The sequence below is a fragment of the Scomber japonicus genome, chromosome 11 (genome assembly GCF_027409825.1).
Source record: "Scomber japonicus isolate fScoJap1 chromosome 11, fScoJap1.pri, whole genome shotgun sequence".
Classification (NCBI taxonomy): domain Eukaryota; kingdom Metazoa; phylum Chordata; class Actinopteri; order Scombriformes; family Scombridae; genus Scomber; species Scomber japonicus.
In genome coordinates, this window is record NC_070588.1 from 8,413,603 (window position 1) to 8,427,419 (window position 13,817).

At 39.6% G+C, this 13,817-nt stretch overlaps 1 protein-coding gene across 1 annotated transcript in view; it reads right to left on the minus strand.

Annotated features, from left to right (window-relative positions):
• Positions 1-13,817, minus strand: part of dnah7 (dynein, axonemal, heavy chain 7) — an 80,689-nt gene that overhangs the window by 27,080 nt on the left and 39,792 nt on the right. The window contains exons 33-43 of the mRNA XM_053329114.1: positions 9,451-9,672; positions 7,920-8,117; positions 5,348-5,503; positions 4,984-5,152; positions 3,871-3,997; positions 3,194-3,413; positions 2,332-2,958; positions 1,764-2,009; positions 1,339-1,568; positions 706-1,036; positions 261-607 (exon numbers count right to left, since the gene is read on the minus strand). Of these exons, the coding sequence (XP_053185089.1) occupies positions 261-607; positions 706-1,036; positions 1,339-1,568; positions 1,764-2,009; positions 2,332-2,958; positions 3,194-3,413; positions 3,871-3,997; positions 4,984-5,152; positions 5,348-5,503; positions 7,920-8,117; positions 9,451-9,672 (2,873 nt within the window). The remainder of the gene's footprint in view (positions 1-260; positions 608-705; positions 1,037-1,338; positions 1,569-1,763; positions 2,010-2,331; positions 2,959-3,193; positions 3,414-3,870; positions 3,998-4,983; positions 5,153-5,347; positions 5,504-7,919; positions 8,118-9,450; positions 9,673-13,817) is intronic.

A 13,817-nucleotide genomic window follows, 5' to 3' on the forward strand; every position in this document is an offset into this window, starting at 1 on the left:
TGTACCCTTGTTTACTGTCTCTCTGTACTTTGAAACTGTCAAATAAAGACAAAAAAAGAAAGAAATAATATAAAAGCTAAGTGATTGCATCTTGGATTTTGGATGAGGTGTGTGGTACACAAGCACCAGGGAAATTATTATTCCTTCAAACTTTCCTATAACCAAGATTCACTTTAATCAGTTAGAAAATGAAACGCTCTCCAAAAGTTTGTGAATATGCACCCATTTTCATAACACAGAGGGGGAAGAACATTACTTACTTGTCATACTTGTCCATGGCACAAACCCACTTACACATGCCTTCAGCTGCAGTGGATGCAGTTCGAATCTTCTCTGGTACAAAGTCTGGGTTGGTGATGTACTTGTTGCGGATGATGGTGATGTAGCTTGGTGAGATGTTGTCCTTGTCATAGTCATGGAGGCTCTGGAGAAACTTCATGTCTCCCAGAAGCTTTTTGGCTGGGCCCCAATAGTCCTCCACTTTTTTACCAGAACCCGAGGGGTCAGGCACACGATCTGGCTTGATGCCTTTGAGAATGCAGATTGCCTCCATCACCAGCTTGACAGCTGTGGGTGGGCTCTTCATGGACTTCACTACTGTGATATCCTGTCAATGAAAGAACCACATCTATAGGTCTTCACTTATTTGAGCCAGATGTAGGCACTATCCTACAAAAGGAATACAAAATATATGGCTCCTTTTACCTGATTGGTGAGAGTATTCAGTGCAGACAGGGCTGACTCCAGGATAGGCATGGCAACAGCCAGGTCAGCATCACACTCATCCTTGATGGCCTTGGCAGCCATGGCTTGTTCGTTGGCCACAGCCTCATCTGCTTTCACCACCTTTTCTGTCTCAGCCACCTCAATGGATTCATGCTCAATCACCACCATCATCTCATCTACCTCCTTGCTGGCCACGAGCAGCTGCGGCTGTAGAGCCTCCAGCTCAACTTGCATGGTGGCCACCTGGTCTGCTGCGGACTCTAGCTTCTCAAGGCCCACCTCATAACGACGTTTCAGCTTCATCACTTCACTGCGCAAATGACAAAGACAGATAAGGAATATAAGTCCTAATTTTGCACACGGGGACACATGCACACTAGAGTAGGTGAAACTGGATTGGCTCAAGCAACAAATCCTAAATCACTCAGTACTGCATTGAGGGTGATGCAGTACTTTGACTCAGAATATCCTGATGGCAGAGATTCTGATTAGCAAACTTGATCTAGAATCATACTTTTATAATCTAAAGTAGCACCTAAACTAACAAACCATCAATTAGTTGTTAAAAAAGGCTATATTGTATCTTAACCCTATTTTAAATCTTGATCTTACGCTCTTTTTGTCTTCAGCAGAGCTTTGAATGTGGAGATGAGTTCCAGGTATGAGGTTGGGGTAACATAGTTGTAGCGCTGCAGCTCAGTTAAAAAGCGATGTGACAGTTCGATGGTTGACATGTGGAAGCACTGGCACATTTTGATGCATCCTTCTCGAGTTTCATCTGTCATCTCCACATCCTCCAGGAAGCGGCAGGCCACTGCCTGCAGAGCATCCCCAGGCCAGGTCTGACAAGACATAAAAACTGTACTGTTACTGTGCCATATACACTGCATTTTACTCTCTACTGTGGTGTACTGTGATGTCATTAGTTACCAGTGAATTCAGGCCTAAAAGATTTGGGCTGACAAAAAACACTTATGCATTACATATATAATGTCTTACATTCAAGGTTTTCACTAAAATATATACTGTACACTCACCTGGAACCAGTTAATGGTGCAGCAGTTAATAAGAGCAGGGAAACGTCTCAAGCGGTTCCTAAAAGCGTCTCCGATGGGACTCATGGCCAACACCACATGCAGCTGTGTGCGACAGCGCTCTATAAACATGTTGAAAAGGGACAGGGGGCTGCCGTCTGTCTGCTTTTCACGGTCACGCTGTCGGTCCAGCACACGCATTTTTTCACAGATTTCCTGCTTCTCGTCAACTGCAAACAAGTTAGGCACCTGGAAAGAACCAGAATATAAAAGAATGGTCTGTGTTTGGGTCTCGGCTTTGTAAAACATAACACCTTTGTACCTTTTCTTTCTGTATGGCTATTTGATATTTGTATACCTGTGTATTCATCAAACATTCATCCATTTCTTGCGTCCTTTTTTTCCACCTCTCTTTCCAGCCATGCTTTCCATGCCTCCACTGAACTATTGTTTAAATCACCACTTTTGTTATCTACAGTTTACCCCAAATCAGCCATCAATCTATCCATGTGGATTAATGCATCTTTTGATCCATCACACCTTAATCCGTGTCCCCATCCACCCATTTTACCTCGCCAGTGTTGAGCAGGTTGCCGATATCCTCCAGAAATGACTCCATTTTGATTTGAGTGTCTGTGAAGAGGAAAACGCCATGAGCTTCAGTCTGTGTGGACTTCCTCATGATTAGCTTCAGGTCATCATGCCATTCAACGACCCCATAGGTCTTGGAGATCTCCACCTGGAAAAGCTCTGCCTCTGCCATGTAGGCAGCTAGCCGGGTGAGAGACTGACGCCCACTACCGCCAACACCCACCAACAGGGCATGTCCACTTGGCTGCTTGAGGATGCGGGAAATGCGACACACATGCTCGATGGCAAAACGGAAAAGCACCAGGTTCATCGGTGCTTTGCTGATGTTGTTGTACTCCTCCAGGTGCATCTCCACCACCTGTCGGAGCTGTTCAAGGTTATGCACCTCGCGGTAATTGCGGTCCTCGCCCTTAGGGTCATGGAAGTCACAGAACATGAGGCTGCGCAGATCGTCTTCAACGACCTTTCCGTCATGGTCCTGGTCTAGATGCTTGAAGAGCTGATGGAAGTCTTCCTTCATGTGAGTCTGAGAGACCACCTGTAAATGACTTACAAGCCATGATCGATCTATGTCCTGGACCAGCCGATCATAGTATACCCTCAATACCTGAGAATCAATGAGACAAAGAAAGTGAGCCAGAGTGGGAAACAAGAAAGAGAGGCCAGGAAGTTCAAGAGAAAGTTGTCTGTTAATGCTAGTAAAAGACACAAGTGTTAGCGTGACTGGGGCTATATTGTAATGCATTTATTTCTTTACATATTTCTACTTTATTTGCATTTGTAGGTTCCTTTAGTTTCATAGTTGTCAGGTATTTTCTATTGTCTGTTGTAGAAAACATTACCTCATGTACCCAGAGCCGTTTGATGACAGATACTTCATCTACAGTCTCTGGCCGTGACAGGCAGATGCCCTGAATGACCCGGGAGACGTCGCGCAGATTGAACAAGTAATGGGACTTTGTGGGGGTCGGTAGCAGGTGCTTGGTGGCTTCTTCATACACCGACAATGTGCTAATAACAATCTGAGAAGTCAGAGCTGCAAATGGCTTGGGGAAAGCAAACCTGTGGATGAAATGGTTGATTCATATTTTAAATGTAGTTTTAACATGGAAAAGTAGTAAGTGGTTTAAAATAATGTCTTGTGTACAAATGATAATGGTATGGCCTCAGTTGCTGAAAACAGCGGGTGAATGCAAGAATAAGCTTCGAGCACACCTTGAGACTGTTTCCCACAGTTTAGCCAATAAATGAATGTAACATTGTTTGTGGTATTAACTAAAGACTTCACCAATGAAATATATCTGGTCAAGCATCTTCTCACATCCCTCAATGTGTTTCTAAAAGGTGAAAAACTGCCAAAAACTGTTAAAATGCCACTTGTGAAATGTATATTTGCATGTGAGTGGTTGGGTAGATATGTAGAGGTTTGGTAATTAAGGCTCCTAAACATATGCAATCACTCCAAATTCAATAAAAACACCTTGCATACATACATAAAACACATAAGCTGTATAGTTACCTTGTGGTGAAATGCCAGTCTATTATCTTGGAAAAGATGGTACACATGGTCTTCTCATCAAAATCATTAATGGTAATAATGTTGAAGTGGCGGAGGTACCGTGGTGTGACGGGGTTCCGCCCTCCACCTAAGAGACAAGTAATGAAAAAAGAAAAACTCAATTGAACACCTCTGATGTATGCTTCACACTCAGTACAGTGTTTTTGATGGTTAATATTTGGTCTGCAGTATGTTTTTTGTGTCTGTTTTATGTCTCAGTGATTGAAATACAATACCCCATCATCCTGTGACACATTGATCCATGATTTGCTAAAGTTTGGCAGCATAACCATAAACTTGAAGCCTTTTATTATTTCAGTATTTAAAGGTCATAGATGCATTAAAAGTCATAAGCCATGAGCCAACAATCATTGCATTTGTCAAAGATAATATACAAATATCCAAGGATGTGGCATAATACTAAGCAGCAATGCAGTATCTCCCAGCGAAATGGCACTCATGGTTGAAACAGGGCCAGGGATATGGGATCTGTTCATGTTAATCATCTTGGCCAACTAATCATGGCTTGAGTCGGTTCAACTATCATTACTGATGATGGTTTATATAATTCACAACCCTTGGACACCAGTAAAATTGCTTCTCTGATGTTTTCCTGGTGTGAGTTCTGTTTGTCCCATGGCTATATTGAGCAGCAGCTTAGAAAAGCTTAAAAACTGTCAGCTCAGGCACCAGCAGCAAACACTGTAGCTGTGTGGGCACCTGAGAGTGGCACCTACCCTCTCTCTCTCTCTTGCAGCTGTCGCTGCCAGCTAACTCACTGGACGGAGCTGCTTTTGTGCTTACACTGGCAGTAGTAGTGAAGGTGGAAGGTGTAAACACTTTCTATGTGTAAACATCTTAAGGCAGTGAGAAGCTCCACAAAACAGCAGCTAGTGATGCGTGACATTGACTCTGCAACACTTCAGCAGTTAAGTTAGCAGACAGAGGACAGAGTATTCACCTCACCCGCATAAATACCTGCATTTTGTCGACAAATTCAAGGCTTTCAAACAGCATGATAGCTATAACAATTGTGCTTCAAATTACCCTGATGGTAGCACATCTACTACTCACCAGGTGGTCCCATTGCACACATGACCTGGATATCCACCAAGCAGATCATGGAGCAGTCCTTCATGTCATACCAGTTCCAGTGGTCCAACCACTGGCGGAGCAGCTCCACAGGAGGCTGGGCACCGTAAACCTCCCTCGCTGGCATGTTCACATCATCCACAAACACCACCTGATTAGATAAAGCATTAATTTACCTGAAATAAGATTCAATACTGTACATTTAAAAAGACTTTTGTGGTATTTTGATTGCATTTAAAACTTTACAACTATCTACATTTTATTGACTCACTTTACGGCACACTGAAAAACGAATAAATCTTTCCTAGATATAACATCAAATGAACATAATAAAAAAATGTTGTACCATTTTCTTCCCCAATGGAGGGCCGAACACTCCTTTGCGCCGTTTATCCAGCTTGGACATTATAATGTTTTGGGTCTGGGCGGCTGTAGTCTGGGCTGAAAAGTTGATAAATAATGGGCTGTACACATCCTTTTGCAGCTGATTCAGTAGGAAGTCCTGGACAAAGATATCAGAAATATTAGCAGATTATCATCAAATCTAATAAAAATGGACACAACATTAACATCACATGGTTACAGGGTTTGTGTACGGTCTTTCTAATGACTTAGGAAGCATTGTCTTGTCTTCATTATCTGCCACATATTGGCCACATGTTTTGCAAGACAGCTTTCTATGACATACAGGAATGATTGGATGAGCCAAAAAATACACAAAGCCTGAAGTGATTTATGAAGGTGCGTGAACATCGTGGATCTAATTTACCAAATGAATATAATCATTTGCTCGATAACTAACTTAAGAGAAGAAAAAAAGGCAAATTTGGTGGAAAACATTGTAATTATTTTCACTGTCGACCCAAATCGGCACACCAAAGACACCCTGAACAGGTACACATAAAATGATCATTAACAGTTTGATCCTCACAAATGTTTTTGATAAGCTCTGTAATCTAATTAAATGTGGCATTTAGTGAGTGAGTTTCATTAGATAAAAATTGGATCTCAGTTAATCCCTGAAAATGACTTTGAAATAAAGTAGGAAATTAGATGCCCTCTGAGGACACAGTTTTAAGTAATGTCAAAAAGGGTAAAAATCAATGAATCTTTCATTTTGCAAGAGGCTTTTACAAAAGGGCATTTTACTAAAAGCTTAAACAGGCTTTTATCAAAAGGCGTTCTGATAAAATGCCCTTTTAGGACAGGAGGCCTTTACTGCTCATGTGTATCTCTTACTCTTACCTACAGACTGAGTAAAATTGAGCATAACTGGGTTTATAATATCAAAGTTAGATAATAGTTACTAGAAGATAAAGCAGGTAGTTATGGGCGAAATTGTGTTTTCCATCAAGATTTAATAATTTTTTATAGTATTTTTATTATGTGCTGTGTGTGTTCAGAGCTCTAGCTTCTCCTGTTAACATGTGTATAAGCATGCACACAATGCTCATAGACATTCTTGTGAAATCATGTGAGTAATGAGCTGCATAATTAAAGGGGACTTGTGATGTGAATGATCACAGGGTGCAGCCAAGGTGCATCATCATCCTCTTATCTCAACTGGTGGCACAGCTTCTCTCTGTCTCGCTGCAGTGCAGTCTGGGGCAGGTGAGGGAGCTTTTGTGTAGTGTTGTCTCACGGTACTAGTACCCGGCACCATGCCTGTCATATTCGCATGGTCTAAATGCCGGTGCCCTTTTATCACTCCTGCCAGGTTTGGGATTCAGCCATGGTCTGCTGGTTGCGGCACGGGTCAGAGCCGTTCTACCACACAGACAGGCAGGAAGTGGAGAAGGCTCCCCGGTGATATAATCTCCATTCACCCCGGATTCACAAGTTGGAGCATACTAATGGAGAAACTAATGAAACAAAGGGAGGAAAGAGGGACTAGTCCTTGATATAAATAACCGAAGGTCTGCTGAGAGATACTCTGTATTCCTCCAAGGTGGCCATTTCACACCTGGTGTCTGTAGCTGCGTTGCTTCCAAATGATTTGTGTGTTCAGAGCACTTGGTCTGGCTTCCTGAGGCTCCAACTTTAGTGCTTAGAAATGAATGCTCAATCATCCTACAGCAGGATATTACAGTATCAGTAGCATAGTGTTTCACTGCATATGAAAACAACAATTTCTGCTAATAAAAATGGGTTACTGCTCAATCCACTATTCCTTTAGGGTACAGCAGGACAGCAAAACACCAAATAGAGGAAATAATAATAATGTAATCTGCAGAATGTTTACATGAATACCATTCCACTATGTGCCTTTGCTGAATTCACATGTATCAAATATGGTTGTCTACTACCTTTTAAGACTCATTTAATGCCAATTTAACCTATATCTAATACCATTTTAAACAGAGAAACCGATTGAAATAAACACTTATTAAAGGTACCTTGTGAAATGTTTCACTAGTACTAGTGCTATAGAGCTACACTTTTATGAGTGTGTCCCTATTTTGTTGTATCTACACAAGGACGCACATGCACAAGCTGGTAGATTACCTATTTCAGCAATTATTGTGCATTTTCAGCACCTTCGAAGTAGTCATTATGATATTCAAAATGGACATTATCCTCATTTATGACAGCTACTTGTGTTGTGGAGTCCAAAGATTTCAAACTATTCCTAAACTAGTATAGAGTATAGAAGCTTATGAGTCCACATTCTTTCATTCTGCTGTTTCGTCGCCTCGCAGAATACATTTTAATGAGTTACAGCTGATAAAACCTGCCAGAGATAATTGGCTGTCATTTTGGCTGGAAAAATAAAGGCAGCTAAAAAGCAAAGCCTGCTTTAATATTCTTTTGATGTGTACGATACCTTCTGCATCAGCACGATTTTTAAGCCATCCCTTTCTGTTAAATGCAAAATGCCTTTTAAAAAAAAAAAAAAAAAAAATTAACAGACCACTTACTGTGATGTAGACACTCTTGCCAGTGCCAGTGGGACCAATGAAAATAGTCGGCTTCTGGTGAGTGACGAGTAGTTCCATCAGAGCCATGTAGCGTACCGTGTTCTCAGTGGGCACGATGATCTCGTTGAACTGCATGTCCTTGCATATGGGGGGAGCGGCCTTTAGCTTATCTGTCCACAGCTCCCACCTGCCCTGTCCCTGAAGAGCAAAGTAAAGCAAAGTAGTATTGATAAGAATTGACTCATCGTAAACCTTATACACTGCTCAGGGTCAAATATGACCCGTTTTTATATTTGAGAGCTATAAAAACATTTCTTTTAGCCAGACTTTTCCTAATGTGACCCACAACACACAAAAATGGAAAAAATAAAATGCATACTTTCGATTTTTGTGCAGCAAATACGCATTTTATATATACAAATATACACATTTGATCTGTTTATTTTTAAAAATTCAAAAATCGGCATTAAAAAATTGTGGTTTATATTCTATAAAATGATCTCCTGAACCATAAAATAGTGTTTGAGAATGTCTTTTTTCTATAAGATTAATCAAACAGAAGGATTAATCGAATATGTATTAATGACTGATGGAGAATTTATGAATGTAAATTTGTGTAGAGACTAATTATGAGTCAGAAGGGTTAATAACATTCAGCAACATCAGTAGTTGATGTATACATCTCTAAGTTAAGCTTTGCTTTTCATACAAATCCATAATAGTCTTGTATGGTTATACTTTTCATTTTCAGCTCTTTTCCTCTTATCAAGTTGTGGAAACATGAAGTACATAAAATTGACAACTGCTGAACACAGAAGTGCACTTACATGACCTGTGGAAATATGAACATACCAGTATGATAATTTTAGTATGTTACTGAAATATGACACAAATCTTCACAATAACTACAAAAATGCTCTCAGATCATGTTGGTGATGACAGATATGTGCAATTTTTTTTTTTTTTTTTTATTAAAACATCTGCAACAACAGATTAAACATAACTACTCTGTAAATTTCAAATCTTCTTTGCTGGGAATAAAATACGGCAATCTCTGTTTTTTCTCTTTGAAGTGAAACCTTTACTTTATCCACCATCCCCCATGATTAAATTGGTATTTAGCGGCAGGAAATCCAAGGTAGGTGAAACCATGCGAATTAAACTGAAACATCCCACTTTTTATGGCCACATGCAGACAAAAAAAATGAGCATCACACACCAGCACTGTCTAGTTCACAAGTGTTTGATTTAGAAGGAATTATTATCCCATGCGTTTAGTTGTCAGATACAGTATTGAGGTAATTATGGTAACAACAAATATTCATCTTCTCATAGCAATTTATATTTTGTACTGTGACAGAAAGATATATCATTTTTGTCACATTCTTCACTCAGATTAACTTTGATTTTTCTATCAGCAGCTCATCCAAAAGTCAGAAATTTCACACCGTTCTTTTTGTGTGTTTTTTTTTTAAGATATCACTCAGTGCTGTCAGCTACATAATTATCAGAAGCAGAGGGAGATACCTACCTCTTTAATGAAGCGATATTGGTACAGTGTTTCATCAGTGGGCAGAGGCACTGTCAGCTGTTTAGGTGGAGCCTCGACAGTGGCCAGAATGTTGTGGCTGGCCCGGGTCTCCTCACTCAAGGGGCCGTTTAGTATCTCTCTTACCACGGCATCAAACTTGAGTCGGCCCGCATCATCACAGCTGGCACCCACTGACCACACCAGGCAGAACACAAAGATGCCCTGTGTAAAAAGAAAGGACAACCAACTGTTTTTTGCAACTAGATCAAATTAATAATAATATTAATACTAATACTACTACTGCTAATAATAATACGCTTTATTTATATAGAACCTTTCAAGAAACATGTTTACACAGTGCTTCACAAACATAAAAACAAATGCACAGATATCAAAATATTAACAATAAAATCAAAAAATAAACAAAGACAATGAATAAATTCATGTGATGAACAATGATAAAAACATAAGTCAGAAATAACTCATTAGTTAAAAGCTAACCTATACAAAGTATTTAAGAGTGTTTTAAAAGGGGACACTGAGATAGCTTGTTTGATTTCCAATGGAAGTGTATTCCACAACTGAGGAGCCTGAGTTATAATGCATATACTGTGAGCTGTTACAGTAATGTGTGTTGATTAGTCCCTGCATGTGAATAGTCCTTTAATTACAGTGGTTAAAGCAGCATTTGAAACTGTGTATGTAGTATACAATTTGTTTTAGGCAGCCTAATTGGTACAATGGCATAATTTTGTATGAAAAACCCTCTACAGAAAAAGAAGTTACTGCAACTGTCAGATATATAGATATATATAAACTGTAAATAATTTAAGAGAGATTTAGTCAAATTTATACTAGACAAAATCAAAGCCCTTGCCATGAAACACGACATATCCCATGTAGTAGATGACATGATGTGTTTGGACTCGTATAGAAAGGAGAACATCTCTATAAACCACGATCTGAATATCAGAAAAACCCTTATGGACCAACACAAATCTACCCAGGGGACTTAATGTAGGCATTGGTTTTTCCAGGAGAATTATCACATCCCAGACTGGAACACATTCACTCATCTTCATAATGCATAAGGCATGACCACTCCACGCCATATGTTTTGGTCTTATGAGTCTCTAAACAGAGTCTGAGAGCATATTTTTGTGGTCTTTGCACACATATGCAGTAAACAAATACAAGCTCATCCGAGCAATGCTGCTGTTAAAAAAGTTTCTCCAAAAGGACAAAATCTCAGCATCACAAGTAAACTCCATGGCATTTGCCTCATTACTGGCACAGAGATTTATTCTTCTTCAATGGAAGTCAGACAAGCCTCCCACCCTCCCATCTATCTATCTATCTATCTATCTATCTATCCATATTTGAGATTCTTACTTGTAGGTATCTACTTTCTTCTGAATTTATTATAACATATTATTAATTTTTTTTCTTTTTCTTTCTTCATCTTAAACTCTTAGGCAAGGGGTGAGGTGGGAGAGAAGGACGAATGTGCTGTAAACAGGAAATCATAAATAAAGTGTTTGAAAAAAAAAGATGAAGATAAAAGCACTTAAATAAAGCAAAAGACCCCTTATTACTGCTATAGATGTTCCTTTGAGGAAGGTCTGAGCACAAGATCAGAGAGAGAGCTGGAAGCAGTGAGCATCTTGTTCAGGGACATTTACTGAACAGTAAACAGTAAACATGTAAGGCTTCACCAAGGTTGCTAATGCAGACTCTAATTGCTAGATTAACATGGAACGTGTTGCTTGTAGCATAACATGTAAAATTATTGTTTTACTATATTCATAACCATCAATTTCCTGCAGACCATAACCAACTAAATTAACAAATTTAAGTTTAAGATGCTGTTTGTAGGGTGAAGCTAGTTGACCAGATATTATCACACTGTAAAGGTAAAACATAAAAAATCTGTTTGCAATTATTGAATTAATTGAAATGTACTGTACAGCAAGAAACGTACAGTACTTGCCTCAACCAGTGTACACATATTACATATTGGTGCTGATGTGCTACAGTAAGCACGTTGTCTCATTTATTTCTGCTTGCCAGCATTTCTGTGTTACTGGTAGTGTTTTTGCTGCTCTGTCTCAGCCCAGTTTATTCTGCTATATTCTTCATTACAGCAGCTAATTACCCACTGCACATTTAAACTTACACTAGTTCAACTCAAGCACTCAAAACTCTCTCCTGCTGTTAGTGACTTTAGCAGCTGAGCAAACAGAACACCAAAAACTCAAGAAAAACAACAAAATAACTAATACACAAATCGTCCCAGGACTTGCATGAACACGACTAAAATAAGTGCACAACGAGCGCACAGCATTTATTGCTGTTGAATAATCAGTCTATCCAGCAAGGAGGCTTGAATATTAAGGCTGCATGAAACACTATGAACTGAACTAAAAGACAGCTGCAGCTCTGAATAACAATACTAGTGCTATAGTTCACTTGAGCACCTAGCTCCAATGAGAGTGAATGTGGAAGGCAACATTTTCTCAAGAGGTCCTTAAATATAATCTGCAACCTCTCTAATTTGTCCTTCTTCACATTCAGTCCAGTCTTAAACAGGGGGGGGGGGAAGCTTGAGGGCATCTGGTGGGCTGGTGGAAGGACACAAAGCTAGACCACAACAGACCCATAACAACTGATTTATTTTCTCTTACTGAAACCTGGCTGTGTCATGAAGAATTAGAGTGCATTATAGCAAAGAGACAGCACTGGTGAAAGACAATGACCTCCAAATTGCATCAGACAAAGAATTTCTCTCTGTACTTGTCTTGTTAGATCTCAGTGCTGTATTTAACACCATTGACCATCACATCCTATTACAGACACTGGAGCATTGAATTGGCATTAAAGGAACTGCATTAAGCTGGTTTAAGTCTTATTTATCAGATCGACTTCAATGTGGTCACATTAATGATGAATTCTGCATATACGCAAAAGTTAGACACAGAGTTCCACAAGGTTCTGTGTTTGGACCAATACTATTCACCGTATGCTTCCTTTAAGCAATATTTTTTAGGAAACACTCCATACAGTTTAATTGTTATGCAGATGATACCCAATTATATTTAACAATGAAGCCAGAGGAAACCAGTCAGTTAGCTGAAGCCTTGAGGACCTAAAGACCAGAATGACCTGCAATTTTCTGCTATTAAAGTTATTGTGCTTGGCCCTAAACACCCCAGAAATGATAGCCTTACCATGGTGTCCAGCACTGCCGTAACGAATCTGGGGGTTATTTTTGATCAGCATATGCCCCTCAACTCCCACAGGCTGCCCATACAAGTCTCTTAAAACTCTCCAGATGATCCAGAACGTTGCTATACGTATACTGACAAGAACTCAAGAAAAAAAGATCATCTTTCTCCCATTTTAGCTCCTCTGCACTGGCTGCCTTTAAAATCCAGAATGAAATTTCTCCTCACCTACAAAGCCCTTAATAGTCTGGGACTATCATATCTTAAAGAGCTCATAGTACCCTGTTAACCCACTAGAACACTGCACTCCCAGTATGCAGGTTTACTTCTGCTTCCTAGAGTCTCCAAAAGTAGAATAGGAGGCAAATAGGAGGACACCCTCTCTACATGAAAGAATAGACTTAAAACTTTCCTTTTTGACAAAGCTTATAGGCTTGCCTTGGACCATCCTCTAGTTATGCTGCCAGCGGACCTCCTGTGATGCACTGAGCTCCTTTCTCCCTATTATCATTGTCATTATCACATCTCTATGTGAATCTTGCATTGTGCTATGCTCTCTTTCTTCCTGCTCTCTCTCCCTCTTTATCTCTCCCCCTGGGTAAAAAAGAATTGTAAAAAAGTTGACTGCTGAATTTCCTTTTTGGTCGAGAAAAGTTGGCACATGATTTAAGTAGGAGAGAATAAAATGGATAGAGGGAAGTGTGAATGTTTATCTGTTTTCAAGAGTTAGAGCACAGATGTTGTTAGAATATACATATTATATTGAAATGGAGGATTTGGATGCTTTTCAAAATGTGTGGGATTATGAAGGCATACTCTTCACTTTAAAGAACGTGGGAATCACTTTTGCAGATGTGTTTCTTTCATTTAATTTTTTTTCTGGTTTCATATAGTAGTCTGTGATTGTCTTTATTGTAAACTATTGTTTACCAGAGCCCAGTTCTGCTCGAGGTTTCTTCCCATTAAAAGGGAGTTTTTTCTTCCTTGCCACTGTTACCAAGTTCTTGCTCTTGGGGGAATGCTGAGTCTCTGTAAATAATCATTTAAGGGTACAGTCTACACCTGCTCTATACAAAAAGTTCACTGAGATAACTTCTGTTATGATTTGGTGTTATACAGTTGACTGTGAGACAAACATCAGAA